General features: G+C 41.7%; 1 protein-coding gene across 2 annotated transcripts in view; it reads left to right on the top strand.

Annotated features, from left to right (window-relative positions):
• The window catches only part of FAM178B (family with sequence similarity 178 member B), a 116140-nt gene that overhangs the window by 47631 nt on the left and 44374 nt on the right, over positions 1-24135 (top strand). Inside the window, exons 9-13 of one of the 2 annotated variants that reach the window (XM_027852623.1) lie at positions 1447-1579; positions 16518-16602; positions 16916-17092; positions 17561-17658; positions 19415-19492. In XM_027852623.1, the coding sequence (XP_027708424.1) occupies positions 1447-1579; positions 16518-16602; positions 16916-17092; positions 17561-17658; positions 19415-19421 (500 nt within the window). In that variant the 3' untranslated portion in view covers positions 19422-19492. Of the gene's footprint in view, positions 1-1446; positions 1580-16517; positions 16603-16915; positions 17093-17560; positions 17659-19414; positions 19493-24135 lie in introns of those variants that run through there. The other variant, XM_027852614.1, reaches the window with a different exon arrangement.

Here is a 24135-nt window from a genome sequence, read left to right on the forward strand (position 1 = left end):
CTGTCAGTCAAGTTTATTTCTGACTCTTAGGTATTTGTGTATTTTTCTAAAAAGGAAATACTTCCCTTTCTCAGAGGGGCCAACAGAGGCTCAGCCAAGGATAGGAAATTTAGATAAGACCATTCAGTAAAAATGAGAGAATCTTGGTGTACTAATTCCATGAGTGGCACGTGGAATCTTTTTAGAAGTCACATACTTTGCTATTTGCAAGGTTGGCAGGTTGAGGCGGGGCAGTTTCCTGTACATGTTGGTGCCTGCCATTTGGGAAAGTGTGTAGCACATTGTATTTTATTTTCCTGCTCTTCTGTCTGTAAATTTTCTCAAGAAAAAGGCTATAAATATTTTTTTCTCTGTTCAAAGAATTAAGATTTATGTTTTTACTAATTTAGCTAAATTAGTTCAGCAAAATTCACACCTACTTCCCTACTATTCCTGGTGGGTATATACTTTGCTAGACTTTTTAGGCTATGGACCATGAGGTAAAGTTGTGATTGGTACAGAGATGGAAGAACCAAAATAATTTTAAATGGTAATTATGCCAGGTTATCATTGAACCAGTGCTAACATGTGGCCCTATCATATCTTGCAGCTTTTTGGAGGTTTTTGGTTTCAGATCTTTGGTTTCCTTTTGTGGCCAACAGTTTAGCTTACTTCTCTCCAGTGGTAGTGTCATGGCATCAGTATCCTTCCCAAGTGGTGACATTGTAGTGTAACTATTTAGCAATTGTTACACAAAACCTTACAAGTGGATTACTTTGATGTCTATGACGTAAGGAACTCTTAGGTTATTTTTTTTTTAAAGTTTTAGTGATGCCTTTTGTTTTTTCTACTGTAATCTTTTCCTGATGTATCCTCCCCCCATCCCACAAATTACATGTTAAATTCTCCCTTTTAACAAAGAAAAAGAATTAAAACTGGCAATATCTACCTTTCTACTTAAAGGAGGGTATTATATTTCATTAGATATTTTCCAGGACTAAGATTTATCACTCCAAATAATCTTAGTCTGGTTGTCTTTTAGTGTTTTCATTCCCATTATTATGCATTTCTTCATGATTTCTAGTAAGCTGTCCCATGTTCTCTGATTTCCTCATATTCTTCATTTCTTATGACACAACACTATTCTATTAAATTCATATGTGACAGTTTTTTTCATGCACCAACCAAACAATGGGCACCTACTTTATTCTAGTTTTTTTGTTTTTGTTTTTGTTTTTTTGCCACAAAAAAAATGATGCTGTCCCTATTTTGGTATATATGGGCCCTTTCTTTTTGTCTTTGCTCTCCTTGGATATGTGTCTAATAAGGGATCAAGGAATCCTGAGTTCATAAAAACTAAAAATGCAAGTGCTAGAGATAACATTCTTTAACCTTTTTTTCCCCCCTAAGGGTCTTCTCTTATTTACCTAATCTGATGCCCTATGACCTTTGACTTTGACTTAACAGGTAGAGATAATACCCATGTGTGGTGCCCGAAACTACAAGAGATTATCATGGCTTTTCAGAGCCTGGGAGGAAGAGGCTCTAACTTGTATTCCAAAGCATCTCTTCAGCTTAAGCTCTCTGTCCATGATAAGAGGTAAGTGTTTCCTCTTTATGAACTTTAGGAAATCTTGACTCTTGATGGAGAGTTTCTTCCTTTGTAGAGAGTTTTATCAATTAGTGCCATTTATTCAGCATTTTTTAAACTCAAACTCTGGCACAATACTATAGTAATGTCTATACTGAAATACAAAAGCTAGAGCAGACAGCACCCACCTGAGGGCCTAAAAGTCTAACAGGAGAACAAACACCAGTAAATACCTATGAATATAAAGCAGAAACCTATAAACATAGTATATATATTTAAATACTGCGATATACAGTAAAGTGTTCAACTAAATATAGCTACATATAGCAGTGTGTTCAAAACAACGCTAAAGAAAGATAAATTTGACAGCTATGTCCAAGATTCTTGTAACATTGCAGAAATCATGTGTGACATCTGTGGCACAGGAGTCCAAATCTACTTGTGTGGCTGGAGTACTGCTTTCTGTTCTGCCTTCTACTTATGGAAGGCAGCGTGTTGCTGTATTATCCAGCTAAGGAGTGCAGTGTCTGAGTTGCCTTCTGAATGACTTTGTTTTACATGAGCCACTAGCCTGATGGTTTTGTCAGTGTGTCTGTGCCTTGTGTGGAAAAGTTTTTGTTTATTTGTCTTCTGAAAACAACAGCAACAACAACTGCAGTCTATCCACCTGCCACTGTCAAAGTTTGCAGGTACCTAGACTGCTTTTTCTGCTGTGAAGTTCATGGCTTTAGTAGTGGGACCAAGAAGTTTCATTCTATCCCTGTCAGCCATGTCAAGAATTAATCGAGGGGATGAACTGAACTATCACTTGGAATATGAAAATATAAAATCTATGCTTTGTACATAGCTTATGAGCTTCAATCCTATATCTCTGGACTCTCCTTTCTCAGGTCATGTTTCCCAACATCCACAGATTCAGTCAGCATTATGTATAAAATGGGGATAAACAATATCGCCTACCTTACAGTGTTGTGAGGATCAAATGAGACAATTGTAAAGTGCTTAGCACAGTGATTGGCACATAGTAAGCGCTATATAAATGCTAGTTATTATTATTATTATTTGTTAAGATAGTTTACTATATATGGCATAAAGTGAAAGGAAATAGATCAAATGCACCTAAATGGAGACATAAGTCTTTAGCCAGAACCAAACCTTCTATCACTTTGATTCCATTTCTTCAGGGATGAGTGGGAGTATTCTTGAACTGTCTAAACCCAAAACTTTTAGAAAAAAAAAAGTAAGGATAGGGGCAGCTAGATGGCACAATGGATAGAGCACTGGCCCTGAAGTCAGGAGGAACTGAGTTCAAATCCGGCTTCAGACACTTGACACTAGCTGTGTGACCCTGGGCAAGTCACTTAACCCCAATTGCCAAAAAAAAAAAAAGTAAGGAAAGGAACTTTTTGCCCTCATCTCAAACAACACACAAGAAAAAAGGGAAAGTGGGAAAAAGGGTGACAGGACTCAATCTTCTCCCCTAACTCCCCAGACCAATGAGGGTCACTAATAGCTGTCATTCTCTGCAGGTTGGGATCCTCTCTCCTTATGGTCCTTATCTCCATATTGGAGTGTAGGGTGTGTTCAAGGAAGACCAGTATCTCTGGTGTGAGGGCTGCCCAGCCCTTTTCAGGGCTGCTTTTCACCTTTGATGTCCACCTGATTCACCCAACACTCACTTGTGGCTCCAAGAAGCTGTAGCATGTGCAGTGGCCACACTCTGGCAGATAGGCTAAACCAGGTTGAGGGTAACCAAGGAAACTCTTCAGTGAATTAGGGGGGTGTCAACCCCAAGCATGTGAAGACTTCCCCCAGCTTCCCCCAGCAGAATGGACGGATGAGAACAATTTGTTCCAGCTACCATGAAGGAGGCTGAAGTAGGTGCTGTGGAGCTCTTAGAGTTTGGTTAGACACCGAAGACACCAAGGTCATTCACTGTGTCCTGAGCTATCACCAGTCATCTTGACTTTGTCTTGACCCACTGGACTTTGATTACTCTAGAGGAGAAAGTGAGGCCAACTTTTTGCAACTCTGCCTCACTTAAATCCAATTTATGCATGAATCAAAACATATCACCCATGCTGTTTTACCATTTTTACCTATCTCAAAGTCCTGTGGTAATAGGCAGGTGATGAAGTAGCAGGTGCAGATACACTGAGAGCTGTAGTCACAACCCTGCGCACAGGTGGCTCAGACCATAAGGTCATCTCAGTGAAAGCCTTGGTAGAATTTGGCAACCTCCTGGGTGTCTGAGCAGCCTTTTTTTAAGGACCACACAGCTCACTTCCTGGTGTGAGGAAGGGTCTAGCAAAGGTACCCTAAAAATTGTCTACCCAACCCTGACCTGCTTACCATGGCAGGCAGGGATTCCACCTATGGTTGAAACACAAAAAAATGTACAAAAACTTTTGCAAAGATCATTCCACTCCCCATCAGTACATGGAATATGTGAAGGCTTATGGGCAATATGAAATCCAATAGACTCAAAAGACGAATAGCTCTAGTTGCAAAAGAACTCAGCAGGTATCACATCCAAATAGCAGCCCTGAGCAAAACAAGGCCAGCAAATGAAGGCCAGCTTACTGAAGCTGGGATACGTATTTTTCTTGAGTGGCTGCCGTGAAGGGCAGTGCTATTAAGCTTGCATAGGTTTTGGAATCAAAACTAGTCAACATGCTTGTCTGCCTACCAAAAGGAGTGAACAACAGACTCATAACAATGCAATTGCTACTTGCAAGGAAGCTCTATGCCACCATCATTAGTGCTTATGCTTCACTGTGATGAACCCTGATGAGGCTAAAGAAAAATTTTATGAAGACCTGGAGACCCTCATCATCAATGTGCCAAAAGAGGACAAGTTTATAATTCAGGGTGACTTTAATGCAAGGATAGGCACAGACTACTAGATATAGCAGTGAGTCTTGGGGAGGAATGGAGTCAGAAACAGCAACAGTCACTTACTATTACTACTGAAGACTTGTACATCTCATGACCTTCTTATCACCAACACTGTCTTCTGTTTACCTAAACACAATAAAACTTCATGAATGCACCCTGCCAACAAACATTGGCATTTAATAGACCATGTCATTGTAAGGAGAAGAGACAGGATGTGAGACTGATGAAGATGTGTGGCCCAGAATGCTGGACTGATTATAGACTTATAGTCTCCAAGCTAAATATTCACATCTGACAAAAGCAGCAGCTCCAAGGCAAAATGACTACCAGATCACTTAATGTCATCAGATTAAGGTGCTTCTCCAAATGGGAACAGTTTATTGCTAACTTGGAGGGAACACTGAGCCCAATAAGAGTTGGCAGCTTTCAGAAATTTAGTGTACAGCACTGCATTTACTTGTCTGGGCCAGAACATTGGCAAACATCAATATCGGTTTAATGAAAATGATGGGGAAATTCAGAAGCTGCTAAATGAAAAACGAGAACTCCACAGGATTTACCAGCAGGATAATTCATCCATCTCTAAGAAGGCAGCATTTAATTCCATCAAAAGTAAAGTGCAAGCAAAGCTTAGAGAGATGCAGGATTATTGGCTCAGTAAGAAAGCAGATAAGAAATCCAGTTTTATGCTGATAGTAACAATCCAAAGTGCTTTTATGATGCCCCGAAGGCTATTTATGGGCCAAAGACACCTATCGTGCATCTCAGCTACCCAGTGCTAATGAAGCCACATTGATTAGTGATAAGGACATGATGCTGGAGAGGTGGGCTGAACTCTTCCATAGCATCTTCAACAGACCATTATTAATCAATACTGAAGCCATTGACTATATACCTCAAGTTAAGGTTTATCCCTCTCTAGTTGAACTTCCACCTGAAGATGTCTTCAATGCCAGTAGGCTCCTCTCATGTGGCAAAGCACCTGGTGCTGATTCTATTCCAGATGAGATTTACAAGTCAAGGAGTTCATTGCTCATACAAAAACTGACTGAAATTTTCCAGGTTACATGGCAAGAGGAGGTTATCCCCCAGGAGTTCAAGGATGCCTCCATTATCCATCTCTATAAAGGAAAAAGAAATAGATTGTCCTGTGACATTCATGGGGTGGGGGAGAATCTCTCTCTTAGTCATTACTGGCAAGATTCTTGCCAGAGTCCTCCTTAATAAGCCGATCCTTCACCTGGAAGATGGTCATTTACCTGAGAGTCAGTGTGGCTTCAGAAAGGGCTGAGGAATGGTTGATATGGTATTTGTTGCCCGACAACTCCAGGAGAAATGTCAGGAGCAGGAGAGAGGTCTGTATACAACATTCATTGATCTGACCAAGGCCTTTGATCCTGGTAGTCACCAGGGCTTTTGGAAAATTCTGTCAAAATTTGGTTGCCCAGAGAAGTTCATCAGTATTGTATGTCAATTTCATGATGGCATGCTTGCCCAGATGCTGAATAATGGACAATGCTCTTGTACTTTCCTAATCACCAATGGAGTGAAACAAGGCTATGTGCTTGTTCCCATGCTTTTTAGCATGATGTTTTCACCACTGTTGTCAGATGCCTTCAACAAGGATGAAAATGGCATCAAGGTCAGCTACTACACTGATGGTAAATTATTTAACTTGAGAAGGCTACAAGCCAAGACTAAAGTGGAGGGAGAATTGGTGTGTGATTTTTTGTTTGCAGATGATTATGCATTCAGTGCAGTCTCTGAGGCTGAGATGCAACAAAGTATGGATTGATCCTCTGCTGTTTGTGCTAATTTTGGCCTAACAATTAACAGCAAGAAAACAGATTCTCCACCAGTCAGCACTGCATCATGCATAAGTGGGACCATTGGTTATAGCAAATGGAGAAATTTTGAATACTGTGCATTCACTTACCTTGGCAGTGTACTTTTCAGGGATGTACACATAGATGCTGAGGTTGACTCATGCCTTGTCAGAGCTAGGTCAGTGTTTGGGAGGCTCCAAAGGAAAGTGTGGGAGAAAAGAGGTATTAGACTGCCTACCAAACTGAAGACCTACAGAGCCATTGTGCTGACTTCATTATTGTATGTCTGTGAAACCTGGACAGTATGCCAGCATTATGGCAAGAAAATGAATCACTTTCATTTGAACTGTCTTAGGAAGATTCTGAAGATTATCTGACAGTGTAAGGTACTGAACACTGAAGTCCTTTCTTGAGCTAAACTGCCAACCATTCAAACTGTACTGCAGAGAGTGCAACTCCAGTGGGCTGGCCACATTGTTCGAATGCCAACCATATGTTTACCTAAAAGACTGTTTTATGGAGAACTCATGCAATGCAGGTACTCACATGGTGGTCAGAAGAACTGACACAAGGACACTCTCAAGGTCTCTCTGAAGAACTTTGGCATTGTTTGCATGACAGGGGAGACACTGGCAAAAAACCGCCCAATATGATGTCCCTGCATCAAAGAAGGCACTGTGCTCTGTGAGCGACACAGAACTGTAGTAGCTGAAAAGAAACATGAGATGCACAAATTTAGAGATAGCTCCACTCCACATGTTCACAACGATTATTTTTGCCTGACCTGTGCTAGAGCCTTCCAAGCTTGTACTGATCTGATCAGCCACAGTCAGACACACTGTACCTTGACTCTAACATGGTAATGTCATTTTTGGTCCTCTTTGAGAATGAAGGACAACAACCAATCCCCATATCAAATCAAATCATTTCAAGTCAACAAGCAAGTATTAAGTGCCTTGTGTGTGCCAGGCATAGTGTTAACTGCTAGGGATATAAAGAAAGTCAAAAACGGTCCCTACCTTAAAGGAAGTTCATAGTCTAATGTGGGAGACAACAGGCAAACAACTATGGACAAACAAGATATAGATAGGATAAAGTGGAAATAATCTCGAGGGAAAACTCTCTAGGATTAGCATCTGCCTCAGTACTAGGTTCTGATTATCTCACTCACCAGCTGTTCAAGTTTTTGTCCACAAGCAGCAACTGCAGTAGCTGGAGCACCTATTACTATAGCAGCAGCCCAGGCTACTCCTCTTTTTCTCATGGAAACTCAGTTGTCTGAATCCATTAGCGGTAGCTATTCGTCGCCATTATCCCCATGGTCACCAGAAGTCCCTCTTCAGGGTCAATGGAAGGAAGAGAAGAAGTCAGCTCCAGATCCTGCAGTGTAAGACAAGTTTTTCTCCTCTATCTTGTCTCGTGTTTTCCTGCCAGAGTGAACACAGAGCTGTACAGTTTCAGCAGTACCCTCTCTTTCCCAGAAAAAAGGACCAGAGTCATCTCACTTCTGATGGCATATCTCCAATTTTATTTTGTCTCACTCTTTAGAAATTTTCTGGATCCGCTGTTCTCCACAGAGATAAAAAAGTGATGCAGAAACCCTGGCTACACATATGTGACCTATATCTTTTTTAATGGCCATCCATGGACTATACAGTAAAGGTTCAAAGTGACTTCTTATTTCTTAATAGGGGGTGAACGTAACTCCCCAAGAAGTAGTGTAGGCTCAGCTCTCTTCTGCTATCTTGTAGGAAGAGTTATAAATTATTCTAAGATTATTATAAGGGCAGTGTTTATAGTCTGAGGAGAGATTTCTAATCTCAGCTTTTCACTGAAGAATTAGCCTTCACTTTAGAGATTTTGGAATTGGGACACCCAACTAGAGGGGAAAGGGGAAGAGCTTATCAATGGGAGCTTGGAGAAGAGGCAAGTACTATAATAAGAAGAGAGCTGGATTTGGATCTGTGTGACACTGGGCAAGTCACTTCACTTTCCTGGGCCTTAGTAAAATAAAGGAGTTGGACTACAGGATTTATAAGGATTGTTCCACTTCTAAATCTAGGTAGGATCTCAGGGCAATCTGATCTGATTGTCTCAGTTTTATCTGTCCCACCCCTAACAAAGATATGTGGTTAAATATCAAGCATTAAGCATTTACTATGTGCCAGATACTGTGCTAAGCTCTTAGGGTACAAAGAAAGGCCAAAAAACAAAACAAAACAAAAACAAAAACAAAACCCTAAAACAAAACAAAACTTTGCCCTCAAGGAGTGTACTTCTAATGGAAGAGACAACATGTAAATAATGAGGAACCTAGAAGTACTGTGCAGATAAAAGTGGTTGGCATGGGCAGCTAAGGAGACCAGGAAAGTCCTCCAAAAGGTGAGATATGAGCTGATTCTTTGAAGCAAACTTTGGAAACTAAGAGGGAGAGGTGAGGAAGCAGGGCACCCCAGGCAAAAGGGATAGCCCGTGGAAGAGCAGAGAGACAGGAGATGAGTGACATTCATCCCTTAAACCTTCTTAATTAAAGTTTAAATTAATCCTTAAACCCTGTTACTTAATGTTCTGTGTAGCCCAAGATAGGTGTGGGATCTTCTATGCCTATTTCTGGTCTTCAGGATTGAAGTGAGGGATCCAGTACTTTGGTATAAGCAGGTCTGTAAATTAGGATAGGTAGGGAGACAGGAGATTGGTTAAGGTAACAGGCTGCAGGTTCTATGATCATGGGTTCATTTCATCATATACTCATTTGGAGGATCAGAATTACATAGTATCTGATGGGGCTGCGTTATGTTTTCTGAGTTCTGTCTCATAAAACCCCATATTGCTAAAGCATCCCAGTCTCTCTCCCATCTTGGAGCTTTGAAATATCCTTTAGAACCCCACTACAAATTTCTTGTAATTTCTGAGGAAATTTCATCCACCTGGAGCCCCAAGGATGAAGTAATGCCACCCTGTCATTTTGTGGAAGGCACAAAATAGCTTGATAGCTTGAAGTGGAAGTTGTCCTTCAAAGTGATAGAGAACCATGATGTTGCCAGCTCCATAGTGCCCAGGGCTTGTCTTCAGAGCTGCTGGAACCTCATCCAGAATTCTTATACAGTGTGAGAATCTTCTCTCAAAATTAGCTTTGGTAAATTAGTACCCAGGGTCTTCATATTTGCTAGAGTAGTGATTCCCAAATTTATTTGAGTGGTAATGCCTTATTTTGTTTGGATATTTGACACACTCTTTCCTAAAAGTGCTGTATATAGTTTTCACACTATAGTTAATATTTTTTTGAGTTTTGAAAATGATTAGAGAAATTTCTTGACACCCTTTGAGTCAGTGGGAGATGCAGCTAGGTTTTGTAAAACCACAGTGGGCAGTGAATACCTACCTATACACTGTGAGTAGGATTTTGCACTGATCATGATTAATTGAGGCCAAGGCCATTGGTGCCTCAGGTCTTTGTTACATATAATGGATGAATGAGCATCAACAGAAAGATAGAATTATGCTAAGAACACGAATTTGAACTCCCACTATCTGCTCCAAAGTTATATTGAGTAATTTGGTGCCAAACTAAACTTTACCACATTCTGCTGTCAGCTATAAATAACCTATACTTGTGCCAGCCTGCCAAGATCCTGCCCCTTTCTCTTTCCTCTAAGTTCCAGATCTAGTGTAATAAGCTTGTTTCCACTTCTCCAACTTAGAACTTTAATCACACTGTCTGGGTTGGGTGGGGGAGAGAATCACATACAGAAAAAAAACAAATGCAAGGTGGGAGATGGCATTGGGACAGGGAGCGGAGCCAACAGCTATCAGATGGGCTGCTTTTAGCTTCTGTGATGAGTGTCAGATGATAAGTAGAGAAGTGGAGGGAGGTGTCGACGATCCGGTTTGCTTTCCTATCTCTAAAGACTATTAATTTTCCCCCCTTCTGGGTACCTTTAAGGCTTTCTAGCTTTATATCTATTCTCTTATGTTACAAATTTCCTATCTTTGGGGGAAGCAGGGGGCTAGGTCTGATGGATACCTGTACTCTGAGTGTCAGAGCTATAGCCCTCCACAGGTCTCATGTTAAATTTTGAGGTGAATGGGATGGTTGTTTTAGAATATAAGCTCAAGTATTATTTCTTAACACGAATTGTGCTTGGCTTTTCTCCATAGAAGGAAGCAGTTGGAACCTTATTGCCTTAGAATCAGAAGCAATTGTCAGAGTTGCAGGGGACCAATGATTTTCTACTTTCTTTCTTTTTATTTTTTTGGACTTGGAACTTTGAGTCGTGTTTTAAGATTAAGTCTGTTGAGATGGAATGGGGAGAAAATGCATGATTTCAGACTTTACTGAAGACTACAATCAGAAGTTGTCTTTCTACTGGGTTCTGTAGGAGACTTGTGGGAACTAACTTTTTTTTAGTAGATAACTTTGCTATCAAGGTTTTGGACATACTGGAGGCTTAACACATCATCTCTTTGGAATCAGAAAAAAAAATAGGTATTTTAAGAATCATTTAAAATAATTTGGTATCTTCCCTTGGGTCTTGTGGAAAGAGAGAGATTAAGAGTCCCAGTGGGACCTGGGCTCGATGAAGGTTTCCCTCTTCTGTCTCATTTAAGTGAGTTGTTGGCAGGCTATTCAGCTTAGAGATACCCAGTGCTCCTATGGGCCTAGCTAGATGGGAGACCTCTGTGAAAAACCTACTGAGACTAAGAATCAGCAGGGGGCACTCTTCCCCTGGTTCATTATTCTGGGAGAGGCTAGAAATGGCTCTTGTTAGAGGGGGCTGTCTGGCAGTGATGGGGTGGACTGATTAAAGTACCTCCCCTGTGGAGGTGCGAGACATCATTAGTAAATATATGAGGAACTGTGAACAACTCTAGGCTAAAAACTGTCTTTGGTTTCATGGACAAGTATCCTTAGAAGGCCCAGAGCAGCTTTGGCAACTGAAACCAAAAGTCCTCTCCTCAGAGAGATCTTTCCTCCTCTCCCTCTGGCTACTGCCAACCTGAATGGGACCTCCAATGAAACCTCAACATTGCCCGTAACTCTCTGGACTTAGCATATACATAGCACCCTTCCCTTAATTCAGCTGACGCAAGGTCAGAGTTTGCAAAGTTTTACTAAGGAATTAAGAAATACATCGAAGTCAAATAAAGAACAGAAGCATAGAATTCTCAGGTTGCAAGAGCCCCTCCTCTCCCCATCACCTTGAGCCATTTGAATGTCTCTCCCAACAGCAGCTAACACACTGCAGGTGGATACACTCAGTGCCTTTATCTTTAGCTAGTGTCTCCTCCTAACCAATCCAGGTGGCTTTAAATGGCCTGGTTAATTGTAGGCTTCAGAGTCAGCCCTCAGAGTGGTTTTCTCCCAAGGACTTTCTTCTGCCTGGCTTTTCCTGTCCCTTCTCAATGAGTTCTGTCTTCAGGACGCTTTGGTTTGCTTCCTGCATTTGCTAACTCTTAGCCCCTTCAAAGTGGGGCACAGTTAATGCTTGCAATAATTTGGAGGCTTGAAAACCAGAAAGCTGAAGCTGTCTGGATGATAGCATTACTGTTTTGCTAGGTTACTCTGAGCAGGCAAATCCTTTTCCTCTCTCTGTGGCTCATTTTCCACTTTAAGATGAGGGAGAATAGCACTTATCATCCAGAAGTTAGGGATTTTCCCCAATCAGGAAGACAAAGTACTTCCTGTATGAGAATGTTCAGATCTCTTGGCGACTGATGTTTGTCGCTGGTTTGGTATACGTAGGTGTCCTTAAGACTAGGGGTGCTGTTTTGAAGAGAAAGGTCAGGGTGAAAATAGAAAGTAGGAAGAGCAGGGCATACTTTGATGGGAATGAATAAGGATTAAGTGTGGAGTGTGGGAAGGAAGGAAGAAAAGAGCAGAGACTTAGCAGATAAAAACTCCTGGAGAAAAGTAGATAGAAGTGTAAAAACTGAGAGGACTATCTGAGATCACTCAATATAAATTTATGCCTATATATACAGTCATAGAAGTCAGCTAGGTGTCACATAGGATAGAGCACTGGGCTTAGAATCAGGAAGACTCATCTACCGTGGTTCAAATCTGGCCTAGCTGTATGACCCTGGGCAAGTCACTTAACCTTGTTTGCCTCAGTTCCTCATCTGTAAAATGAGCTGGAGAAGGAAATGGCAAACCACTCCAGTATCTCTGCCAAGAAAGCCCCAAATGGGGTCACCGAGAATCAGACACGAGTGAAACAACCGAACAACAGTCATAGATGTTGCCATCTTGAACTGGATACCTATAGGAACTTTGGTGAAATAAGTCTGAAAGCCATTTGTGTATAATCAAGTTTTGAGAGTGAGGGCTGAATTAACCCACCAGAGATCATAGTCAATAATCTGAGTCCCCCAGTCCTTACCCTGAATTAAAGGCAGCTGGGCACCTCCAGGCCGGTGCAAAGCACTGGTCTGGGTCCCAGTGAAAGCCTCTTCTCTATTCTGACCATCAGGGCATAGTACTGTTCTCATGGTGTCAGATGCTTTCATCCATTTCAGCTCTTGGAAAAGGCAGCCTGGCTGAATAGGCTAAATGGATAAATAAACGGCAATTAATACATCAAAGGAGTGTTCTGTCAAGCATGAGGAGTTGTTTCTAACTGGCTGTTTTGGGGACAGTGTAATTTGATCCATGTAAGGTTTGTTTCTTCTTTTCCATTAGCTCAGCATTGATTCTTCTCCCCTGCATTGGCTTTTGCCATGTGTTGTGCAGAGCTGAAATCGACAGGCCTGGTTTTATTTAGCAGCACCTGCCTATGGGATGTGTAGTACTGCTTCCTGCCAGGATAGCTTTGTTCCGGCCTTTCCAGGGACAGCCCAAGTCAGCCTGGCTCCCGGCAAAGTGGCTCACTAATTGAACAAAGCCAAAAGGAGACCCATCCCCCACCTCAGGCCATTGGATGTTTTACGTAGGGCCTTCAGAAATAGTGTTGTTATTAATTTCTTGATGCTAAATTCTGGTAGAGCTGAAACATAAAATTATTATTTTTCTTAGGAGAAAACTGAGACTTAAGGAAGCTAAATATTTTATGTATTGTCACAAAACTAGTCAGTGCCAGAGGCAGGATTTAATCCCAAGTGTCTCCCAACTCCCAGCCTAGCAGTCTTTCCATGATGTTGTGCTGGAGAAGTAAATTTAAATAAAAATGAGCCAAACTAGATTGCTCTGTCCCTTGTACTTTCCGACCTCCATGCCTTTGCTTATGCCTTTCTCTATGCCTATAATTTCTACTGTGCCTGTTCTTACCTGTTGAATCCTTTAAAGCTCAACTGAAATGCTTCCTCCCAACTGAGGCTTGTCAGAAATGAACTAGCTCCTTCCCTACCTCGCATAGCTTTCTAATGTACTTCTCATGTTATGTATATTGTAGTTATAATTATTAGTGATTGTATCTTATCTGTCTGCTTACCTTGTAAGCCCCAGAAAAGCAGTGACCAAACCATATTGAAACTTGCTCTCTTTCCTCAGCATTTAGCACATTGCTTTGCACATCAGCCACTTAAATGTTTATTGAATTAAAAATAGGATTAAGATAATCTATATTGAGGGCTAGAACTAAGTCCATTTTATCTACTAACTTTCATTGTGGACAGCTAGATGACTAGATGGACAGAGCACTGGGCTTGGAGTCAGGAAGACTCATCTTCCTGAGTTCAAATCTGGCCTTAGACACTTATTAGCTGTGTGACCCTGGGCTAGTCACTTTAACCCAGTTTCCCCATCTGTAACATGAGCTGGAAAAAGTAATGGCAAACCACTGCAGTATCTTTGCCAAGAAAACCCCAAATGGGGTCACAGAGGGTCGGACACGACTGAACAAAAACAGCAACCCCCTTCCGTTGAAAGAGCTCGGATAATTTTATATGGAGAAACTGATTTTTTTCTTAGTTGGGAAGAACACATGTAGAAGCCGAGGCACAGAGCAGGGATGTGATTTGTTCAGGGCAAATGCCTAGTTCTGACCACCAAAACACATTCCTTTCTCTCCCATTATGTTGAAGCTTCTAGCTAGGTATTAAGTGAAATAGGATAGACGAAATCACCTTGTTCATGAAGGGGAACAATGGCAAGGTCGACTTACTAATAGCCAGCTGAATGCAGGTGGGGAAGGAGGGTTGTTCAGCTGTGAAATCCCTGTTCTCCATGCTTTCTCACTGGGAGCTGTGGAGGAGCCCCGTGGGAGCAGATGATTCTTATTCTCAGAATAGCAGCCGCAGACGCCAAAGTTTCAGTCAAGTGATTCCTCAGAAGTGCAGGGAATAGAGAAACTCATTGTCGTCAGTTAGACTATAACCCTCTGCGCGCTGCTCCCAAAGAAAACCAGCATATTGAACCCTAATGAATGTTTCATTTTATAGCCTTTGGCTAAAGTGCTGGGGAGGACTGGCCGCTCCTCCTTGCTCTCACATAGTCATCACGGTCAGCATTTCTTTTCCTGAAGAAAAGTGTTGTCATTTAATCCCCCCCTTACGTAAAGATTTAGTCATATTTGTAGCCTACTATCTTCATGCTACCCCCACAAAAACACAGAAAAGGCGTATTCATCAGCCCCCATTATCAACATTCCTCATTCCTCTGTGATAATACTATGGAAAGGTCACATTTACAGCAAATGTGCATAATGATACAAGTTCAAATTGAGAAACACACCAAGAAATATCAGACCATTGCCACTCACATGCTGAGATCCACACAGGCACATGTCTGCAATACCATATTTACATGTGGGCATAAGCCCAACTTAGCCCAGATGTACCACCCAGACCCAGCAGACACCAGAGTTCTCTTTCTGAGGTCCCACCCTTGTCCCTCTTCTGTTCCTAATAAATGCTAAAATCAGGAAAGGGTGGCTGAGCCCACCCCCAGGCCCTCTACATTAGACCACTGCTGTCAACTCCCATGGGTTCTGAAAGGCTTCTCTGAGAATTATGATCACCTCAATTTGTGATTTTATTGGTATGGGGAACTCTTGGGATGGAGTCCCCTCCACTGATGCGGGTCAGCAACTCACCTGTTACTTAGAGTCTCAGAGAGCTTCCTGGGGCTCTGAGATGTTAGGTGATGTCCTTGTGGTCATACGGTCAATTGGTGGGCGTCAGAGGCAGGATTTGAACCCAGGTCTTACTGACTCCCAGGCCAGCCCCTTATCCCTTATCCCAGGTTGCCTCTCAGGAATTGTAATGTTTAACATATTAGAGTTTTCAAAGTACTTTACTTACAACAAGTTGGTGAGGCAGGCAGTATATTATTCCCATTCTACAAATGAGAAAACTGAGGCAGAGAGACATTTAGTGACTTGCTCAAGATCAACCACAAGTGTCAAAGCCAGTATATAAACTCAGCTTGTCTGAATCTAAAGACCAAAACCAAACTAGTCCCTCTAAATAAATGTGAAAAGAAGACTTTAACTAGTTATAGTTCTCTCATGCACTGTGGTCAGCACACCTGAGCTATTCTCATTCTCATACATGCTGTTATTGGATTTATTACCTACAGATAGAATATCCTTCACCTGTTTTTTTTTTTTAACGAGGTGGGGAGGTGGTGGGATGGAATGGAGAGATCCTTGGATTTGGAGTCTTAGCATCTGGGTCCAAACCCCAGCTCTTATATTTACTGTTTATGTGTTTGAACAAGTTGGTTAACTATTCTGAGCCTCATTTTCCCTTGCTATAAAAAGATAAATTATATTTTAATTATTTTAAATTATAATTAATTATGATTTTACATTTATAATTATATTAATATTTTCATATAATTACATATGTAATAATCATAATTAATTATTAAATATAATTAATAAAAGGAGGAGGTAGTATCCAATGATCCTAAAGGTCCTTTTAGTTCTAAATCTATCATCTTCAAATTCTAACAGGAAAAGACAGTAATATATTCAAGGTATTCAGATGGTCACAAAATGGGGGGAAATTTTTTTTTTCTGTCATTGGAAAGTGTTGGGGGGGCGGAAATGGTTAGTTGTGTTATTAATGGGTGGGGTTCCAGGTAGGAAACAAAAGCTAGAGGCAGTATTTTCTAATGAAAAAAAAATTATACAGCAGGGCAGCTGGGTTTTAGCTTTTCATGTGTCCCTGAATTCGGTCTATAGTTTTGGACAAGACTCTTCACCCTCTCTATGTCTCAGGTTCCTATTGCGTTCTCATTGCATATTTCTGTTGCCCATATTTGTTGTTCTGCCTCATTTTAGGGTCGGTGAGACTATGGGTTCAAGAGAGGAAAAGGGTTCCACACCAGAGTCTGAGCTGGAAACTAGCCTTAGCTACATCTGTAAGGTTAGTAGTCTGCGTAGAACAGTTCTCCCTTGTCTTCCATACGGTTCTGCCTATCCCAGTCTGGGCATACGAATGCTAAATGTTAACAACCAATTCTTTTTTTTTTTTTTTAAATCTTTCAGCTAATGCCTTGCCCCAAGAAGTGACTTGGGACTCAGGCTTCTTTCAATCCTTCTTTCTCCTGAGTCACATCTAGTGTTGCTATAGAGAATCCATAGCCAAAACTTTCCCACCGAATCTCCCAAGACTGGCACTATTCTTTCCCTTGGGCATTCCTGATACCCCCCTTTCCACATGATTTCTCTCTCTCTAGTTCCTGATGTTGTGTGTCATGGCCCAACCCGGCGCTTACACAGATGGGGAACTGCTCAGCCTGATGTACCTGGTATGCCGAGCCAGTCTGGATAGACAGTTACGCCTACTACCCACTACTGACCTCCAGCAGCTCCTGCTCTTGTTACTTGAGGATGTTAAAGACTGGCCAGAGAAGGTAGGTAATAACAGGCCTCTCCCACTTCCCTGTCTTGGAGATCCTCATGATTCTGCTCAGATCTTTCATTTTTGCCCCTGCTCCTCAAAGCCCTCTGTACACTGCTAGTATTTCTTATTCTAGAATTTCTTGAATCTTTTGTTGAGAGTGTTATTACATGGAGGTGGGTGGTTTAATAGCACTTATGAATGACCAGGGAGGGTATCTCCTGCTGCCCTCTTAGGTGAGTGACTTCAGGGTTTTGAAAAGAAATCGGGGTCTCTGTCCAAAACTTTTATCTCATTTTCCACCTCAGTAATCCTAATGCCTTCATGAGCCTGCCCCTAAGTGCTATGTTCTTGGAGTTCATATGGTTCTTTCCAAAGTACCTGGCTTGTTCCTTGGTTGGGGCTCTTGTGAAGTGGAGAGAGCAACGTCACTTCTGTGTTACACACCATCCTTAATGATCACCATTTCCTTTTTTGGCAGCTGCCAGAGCTGTGCTGCATGTTGAGCTGGGTGTCTGATCACCATCACAACCTGCTGGCTGCGGTGCAGCTTGTCCTGGATGTTACTACCCGTGGCAGGTACATTTTTTCCATCTCCATTTCCACAGTGAGACACTTCATCTCTTCAGGGTCTATGTGATGTTCTAAGATTGGGGCCAAGGTGTCAAGAGTGTGCTGGTGTATGTGTATCATTGATTGTGTCAGCAATGTTGTATGCTTGAGTACATCTGGTGAAGTGTAGTGTGTGTGTGGACAAGATTAGATCTAGTGTACTGCTTGGCCTATGTCTTTCTTGCTACTTTCTCAAAGGTGGGAGAAATGCCCATGGAAGAAATTACTCTTTATTCCCCAAGTCCCTGAGAAATTAAGGGAATATATTCTAGAAACAAAGAAGAAGTTACTCAAAAGAGGATGAGCTGATGAGCCCATAAGTAAACCTAAATTGCTTAACTTGGATCTATTAGTGCAATTAACTTGTCACCAAGAGGTGCCAAGAATGAATAGAACAAAGTCACCAGATGCAGTCACCCTGAACTGCTAGACAATGTTGTTCCTAAGGTGAAGGAAGCTTATCCCAGACCTACAAATTTAGGTCAAAAGCAAGGGGGGAAAGCATCTTTCCTACATTCTCTGCAAAGGAAAATACCTACTCTACATTTGAAGGAGCTGGCTCCTAGAAGCTCTGTCCCCAAGGAGTAAAGGGAACCAGATTTCCTGTTGAAGCAAAGACAATATCAGGCAAGTCCAGACTTTTGAGCTGCCTGCTCAGTACCTGGCTGCTAGCAGGGTCCACATTTGTACTATGGCAAAGGGTGTGGCACCAATACACATTTAATAGCTGAAATAATTTAATTCAATTCACTTCAATGACTGTGTTAAGTACTAGCTTAAGTACTAATACATAGTTGTGTGCAATAATGGGGATAAAGGACAAAAATGAAAAAGTCTCTGTCTTCATGGAACATATATTCTACTGGGGTGATACAACATGTATTCAGAAAAATAAAGACAAAGAAATTTGAACAGAGAGAGATAACAAAGTGAGGGGGGAAGGGGAGAAGAGGCTGGAACCAGGAAGGTTCTACTGAGGAAGCAGCCTCTGAGTTGAATCTTTAAGGACGACAAGGATTTCAATAAGTGGAATTGAAGAGAGAGTATATTCAGAGATAGAGATTTTAGAACTCCACCTTAGCAGGGACCTGGGAAGTCACTTAGTCCAAACCTTTTATTTTGTAGATGAGGAAACTGAGGCCCAGAGTGGTCAAGTGACTTTTTTATAGGATTATGCAGAAACTAAGAGCTAGATCATAATTCAAATCTGGAACCCTCTGATTCTACATCCAATCCTTTTTCTACTTTGTCACACTACAATCTAGACATGGGAGACTAGCTTGAACAAATGAATCAAAGCAAGAGATGTAATGTTGAGTTCTGGGAACATCCAGCAGTCTAGTTTCACTGGAATGTAGAAATGTGTGAAAAGGAAGTAAATATGAAATTAAGCTGAAAAGATAGGTCAGAGGCAGATTGAGGAGGATCTTTAACACCAGGCTGAGGAATTAGTTTTGTATTTTCAAGGCAGTATGGAGTCACTGAAGGTTTTTTGTAGGAAGGTGACATGCTCAGACCTGTGGTTTAGCAAAACTATTTCGTTATCTATGTAAAAGATGGGGAGAGGGGAGAGAGAGAGGCCATTCAAGAGGCTATTTTGGTGTCCAAGTGAGAGATGCTAAGGGACTGAACTTTGGTGGAGTCATGGGAATGTAAAGAAGGGGACATGAGAGACAGTTTGGAGGTAAAATTGATAGGATTTAATAAAACTGTTTCTTTGTAGGAGGTGAACGAGAAGGAAGAGTCAAGGATGATGCTTTGAACCTGAGTAACCAGAAGGGTGGGGGTGCCATCAACAGACACAGAGAAGTTGGAAGGAAGGTGGCTTTAGGGAAGAAAATGATGAATACCATTGAACATACTAGATTTTGGGTACCCACAGGACATCTGTTTACTCCCTGCTGTCTCTATTCATCTCTGTCTTAGTAGAGACAGTGTAACACAGGAGATACAGTGCTGGTCTTGGGGTCAAGAAGAATTGGGTACAAATGTCCCCTCTGACATCTATCAGTTATGAGAATGGACAAGTTATTTAACATCTCTGAGCATTAGTTTCCTTGCCTGTAAAATGGGGATGATACTTTTAATACCCATTTTACAGGATTGTTGTGAGGCTTAAATGGCAAAATGTAAATAAAGTGGTGTGTAAACTTTAAAGTCCTATGCCAGAGTTCATTATTATTTGTGTTGCTCCCCTTCTGCACAAAAGCCTCTTAAAAGTCCCTATTTGCCAAGAGAGATGAATCTGATATTCAAGGCCCCAGCCTACCTATCCAACCTCATTTCTTCTTATTCCCTGTGTTTTAGCCTAACCAGACATCTCACTGTCATTCAAACATGCCATGCTATCATCATGGATTTTGAGACTTTGCACATGCATTTCCCTCATTTCTTACGTCTTTTCCCTTTCCATCCACGTATCAGGGGCAGCTAGGTGGCACAGTGGATAGAGCACTGGGCCTGGACTCAGGAAGACCTGAGTTCAAACTCAGCCGCAGACATGTACTAACTGTGTGACCCTGGGCAAGTCACTTTGCCTCATTTGCCCTAGTTTCCTCATCTGTAGAATGAGCTGGGGAAGGAAATGGCAAACTACTCTAGTATCTTTGCCAAGAAAATTCCAAATAGGGTAACAAAGAGTCCGACATGACTGAACAACATTCACCCATCTACATCCTACTTCCAGTTTATCCTGCATGTAGCTTGTTTGCACATAGTTGCTTGCAGGTTGTCTCCCCCATTAGACTGTGAGCTCCTTGATGGCAGGGCTGTTTTTTGCCTCTCTGTGTGTCTCTAGCACTTAGCACAGTGCCTGGTATGTAGGGAATACTTAATAAACGCTTGTTGACAGCCTATTTTTTAGGGTTCCAATTTCACTTCACTAAGACTTTTCTGACTGCTCCAACTTTAAATTGAACTTCCCCATCTTTGAACTATTTTCTGTAACATTATTTTGGCACTTCTATACTGCCTTTCATTGTTACTGTTTCATCTATATGTGTATGTTGTCTCCTCAGCTTAAAGCTTCTGGAGGACTATATTTTCCCCTCAGTGTCATCCTAAAATATAATATGTGCTTATAACCTAAAGGAATGTTGCTTTGCTTTTTTTAGGGACTTTTGGATATGTGCTTTTAGCCAGCTTTGACTATATACTCTGGGAGCATGTTGAACACTCCAGGGATCTATATCCGTTCCACTGTTGTTGGGCTATGTGACCTCCAGCCATGTGCTATGGGTTATGTGAGCTTGCCTCTCAGAAACAGGCAGAAAGAATAACACTTGTTAGATATGTAAAGATGATGAGAACTATTATAGCAGCAGACAGAAAGAGAAAGAAAGAGACAAGGGTGGGGAGGGGAGAAAGAGTACCAGATTGAGAAAAAGACAGAGACGGAGAGAGGCAAAGAGTCAGAGAGGGCTAATTCCCAGGATGGGTCTTTAAATGACCATGTGGGCTGCTGTTCTTTTAGTTAGCATCTCCTTGGGTCTTCACTACATCCTGTGCAACATCTCTTATCTATGTCTCATTCTCATCACTCACACAGCCACCACCCTAGCTTATGCCCTCATCCCCTCCCACGTGGATTGATGCAATGGAGACAGCTAGGTGGTGCAGAGGATAGAGTGCTGGGCTTGGAGTCAGGATGACCTGAGTTCAAATGCAGCCTCAGGTACTTACTAGCTGTGTGACCCTGGCAAAGTCATCTAACCTCTGTTTGCCTGTTTCATTGACTGTAAAATGGGGGTAATAACAACACCTACCTCCTAAGGTTGCTGGGAAAGATCAAATGAAGTAATATTTGTAAAGCACTTAGTACTGTGCCCGGTACATAGTAGATACTATATAAATGCTTATTTCCTTCCCTTCCCCCCAACGGCCTCCTAAATGGTTTCCCTGCATCAAGTCTCTCCCCTCTCCCAACTCTCCTTCACACAGCTGCCAAATTGATTTTTGCTAAAGTGCATGTCTTATCATATCACTGCCCTTCTCAGTAAACTCTGATGGTTCCTATTTACCTCCAGGACCAAATATAAACTCCCCTAATATTTAAAACCCTTCACAATCTGGTTCCAGCCTACCTTTCTTTCTTTCTTTCTTTCTTTCTTTCTTCTTTTTTGCTTTTTTTTTGGTGAGGCAGTTGGGGTTAAGTGACTTGCCCAGGGTCACACAACTAGTAAGTGTTAAGTGTCTGAGACTGGATTTGAACTCAGGTACTCCTGAACTCCAAGGCCAGAGCTCTATTCACTGCACCACCTAGCTGCCCCATCCAGCCTACCTTTCTAGCCTTATAGCTGGCCTCCTCACTGTTCTTCATAGATAGCCCTCATAGATAGCACACATAGACAGATAGCACACTTGTCTCTTTGCCTCTGCACTGTCTGTCCCCTAGTCCTGGAATGCTCTCCCTCTTCACTTTTGTCTACCTCTCAGAATCCTTGGTTTCCTTAAAAGCTCAGCTCAAGTGCTACCTTCTTTATCAGGCTTTTCTGATCCCTCTATTAGTAGCTTCCCCCCAAATGACCTTGAATCATATGTGTGTGCGTGTGTGTGAAAACACATGTACATATCTGTGTATATGCATACATGTATATACACATAGATACATGTATATGTGTAGTTTATATGTGTGTATATATGATTTATAGGTATATATTATATATATGATAGGTTTATATATGTATGTGTGGTTTATATATGTGGTTTATATGTGTGTGTATGTGGTTTATGTGTATGTATATATATAGCTCTTTTTCTGTCTCTGTCCCACTTTCTCTGTCTATCACTCTCTGTCTTCATCTGTCTCTGTCTCTGGTTTTCCCCAGGCTAGACTGTAAAAAAACTCCCCGAGGGCAGGGACTATTTTTTCTTTTGTCTTTGTATCCTCACCACCTAGCATAGTCCCTGGCACACAGTGGGGTTCATAATATGTGCTCATTGACTGATTGTGTTGCTGGAAGTGGGACAGCCCCATTTTATTGTCTGTTTCCGGCTTAGCTAGTGGCAGTCTCAATGGATTTTGAGCCCACAGTGACCTCATGAACAAGACTGCTTTGTTAGTGTATACTGGTCTATAACCATCTTATTCTGCTTAGGTGCTCAAGGACAAAGCAATAATTTCCAGTCAACTTTCTGTCGACTGTAGCCATTGGCTCATTACTGAAAGTGTTGGCATCCTCCAAGTCTGAGTATTGGAAAATTCTCTAGTAGCACTGATTAAAGGAAGAAGAGGGTTATCTTATGTTCTTCTGAGGGAGCAGTATAGTGGTGTCTGGTAGATCAAAGTTAATAGTGAAGAAGTCCCATGGACTTGGAGAAGGTTAGTATGAGAGATTTGAGTTACAGGAATTTTTTTCTGGAAGAGGGACTTTCTTACCTGAGCTTTCCCATCTGATGATCACCATGTCTTCAGTGATAGCTACAGCCCTCATGCAGGAATCCTCTTACCAGGAAAAGGGAGAGACTAGCTTATTTCATCTTGATCTAAAAAAGACCGATGTTCTGGGGTCATGAGCAAATACTTTTGTAACTATCAATAAGTATTTGTTAACACTTATTCTGCATGTGCCATTTGACTTTGCTGTAGCATATTTCAGCTTATTGGGGAAGGGGCATTAGGGGCAGCACTAGTAGCTTTGGGGAGGGGAGGAAATCAGGAAAGTCTGTATATGGTGCTTGAGCTGCATCCTCCAGTCTCACATTTCCAACCATCTTTCAGATATCTCAAACTGGATTATCTCATATACATCTTAAACTCAACATATCTAAAGATGAATTTATCTTTCAAAACCTCCCCTCTTCCTGACTTCCCTACAACTGTGAAAGTGCCATCATCCTACCATGATCCTCAACTCCTCACTCTAACCACCCCCCCCACCACATCCAATTAGTGGTTAAGTCCTGAGGACACTGAATCTCTTTCTTTTCTTTTTTTTTCTTTTTCTTTTTTCTTTTTGGCTAGGCAATGGGGTTAAGTTATTTGCCCAGGGTCACACAGCTAGTAAGTGTCAAGTGTCTGAGGCTAGATTTGAACTCAGGTCCTCCTGACTCCAAGGCTGGAGCTCTATCCACTGCGCTCCCTGAATCTCTTAACTCGGGGCATTCTCACTGGCTGTACCCCATACTAGGAATGCTCTCCCTCCTCATCTCTGCTTCTTGCCTCTCCTGGCTTCCTACAAGTCTCGGCTAAAGGCTCATCTCCTGCAAGAAGCTTTTCCCAGTCCTCTTTACTCTTGGTGTCTTCCTTCCGAGATTACCCTCAATTTATCCTGCATGTATCTTGTTTGTACAAATTTGTTTCCATGTTCTCCCCCGCCACCCCCATTAAACTGTGAATTCCTTGAGAGCATGTACTTTTTTTTTTTTGCCTTCCCTTGTATTCCCAGGGCATTGCACTGTGCTTGGCACATAGTAGGTGTCATTTGACTGACAGTCTTAAAAGAA

The sequence above is a fragment of the Vombatus ursinus genome, unplaced genomic scaffold, assembly GCF_900497805.2.
Source record: "Vombatus ursinus unplaced genomic scaffold, bare-nosed wombat genome assembly UNPS02000580.1, whole genome shotgun sequence".
Lineage (NCBI taxonomy): Eukaryota > Metazoa > Chordata > Mammalia > Diprotodontia > Vombatidae > Vombatus > Vombatus ursinus.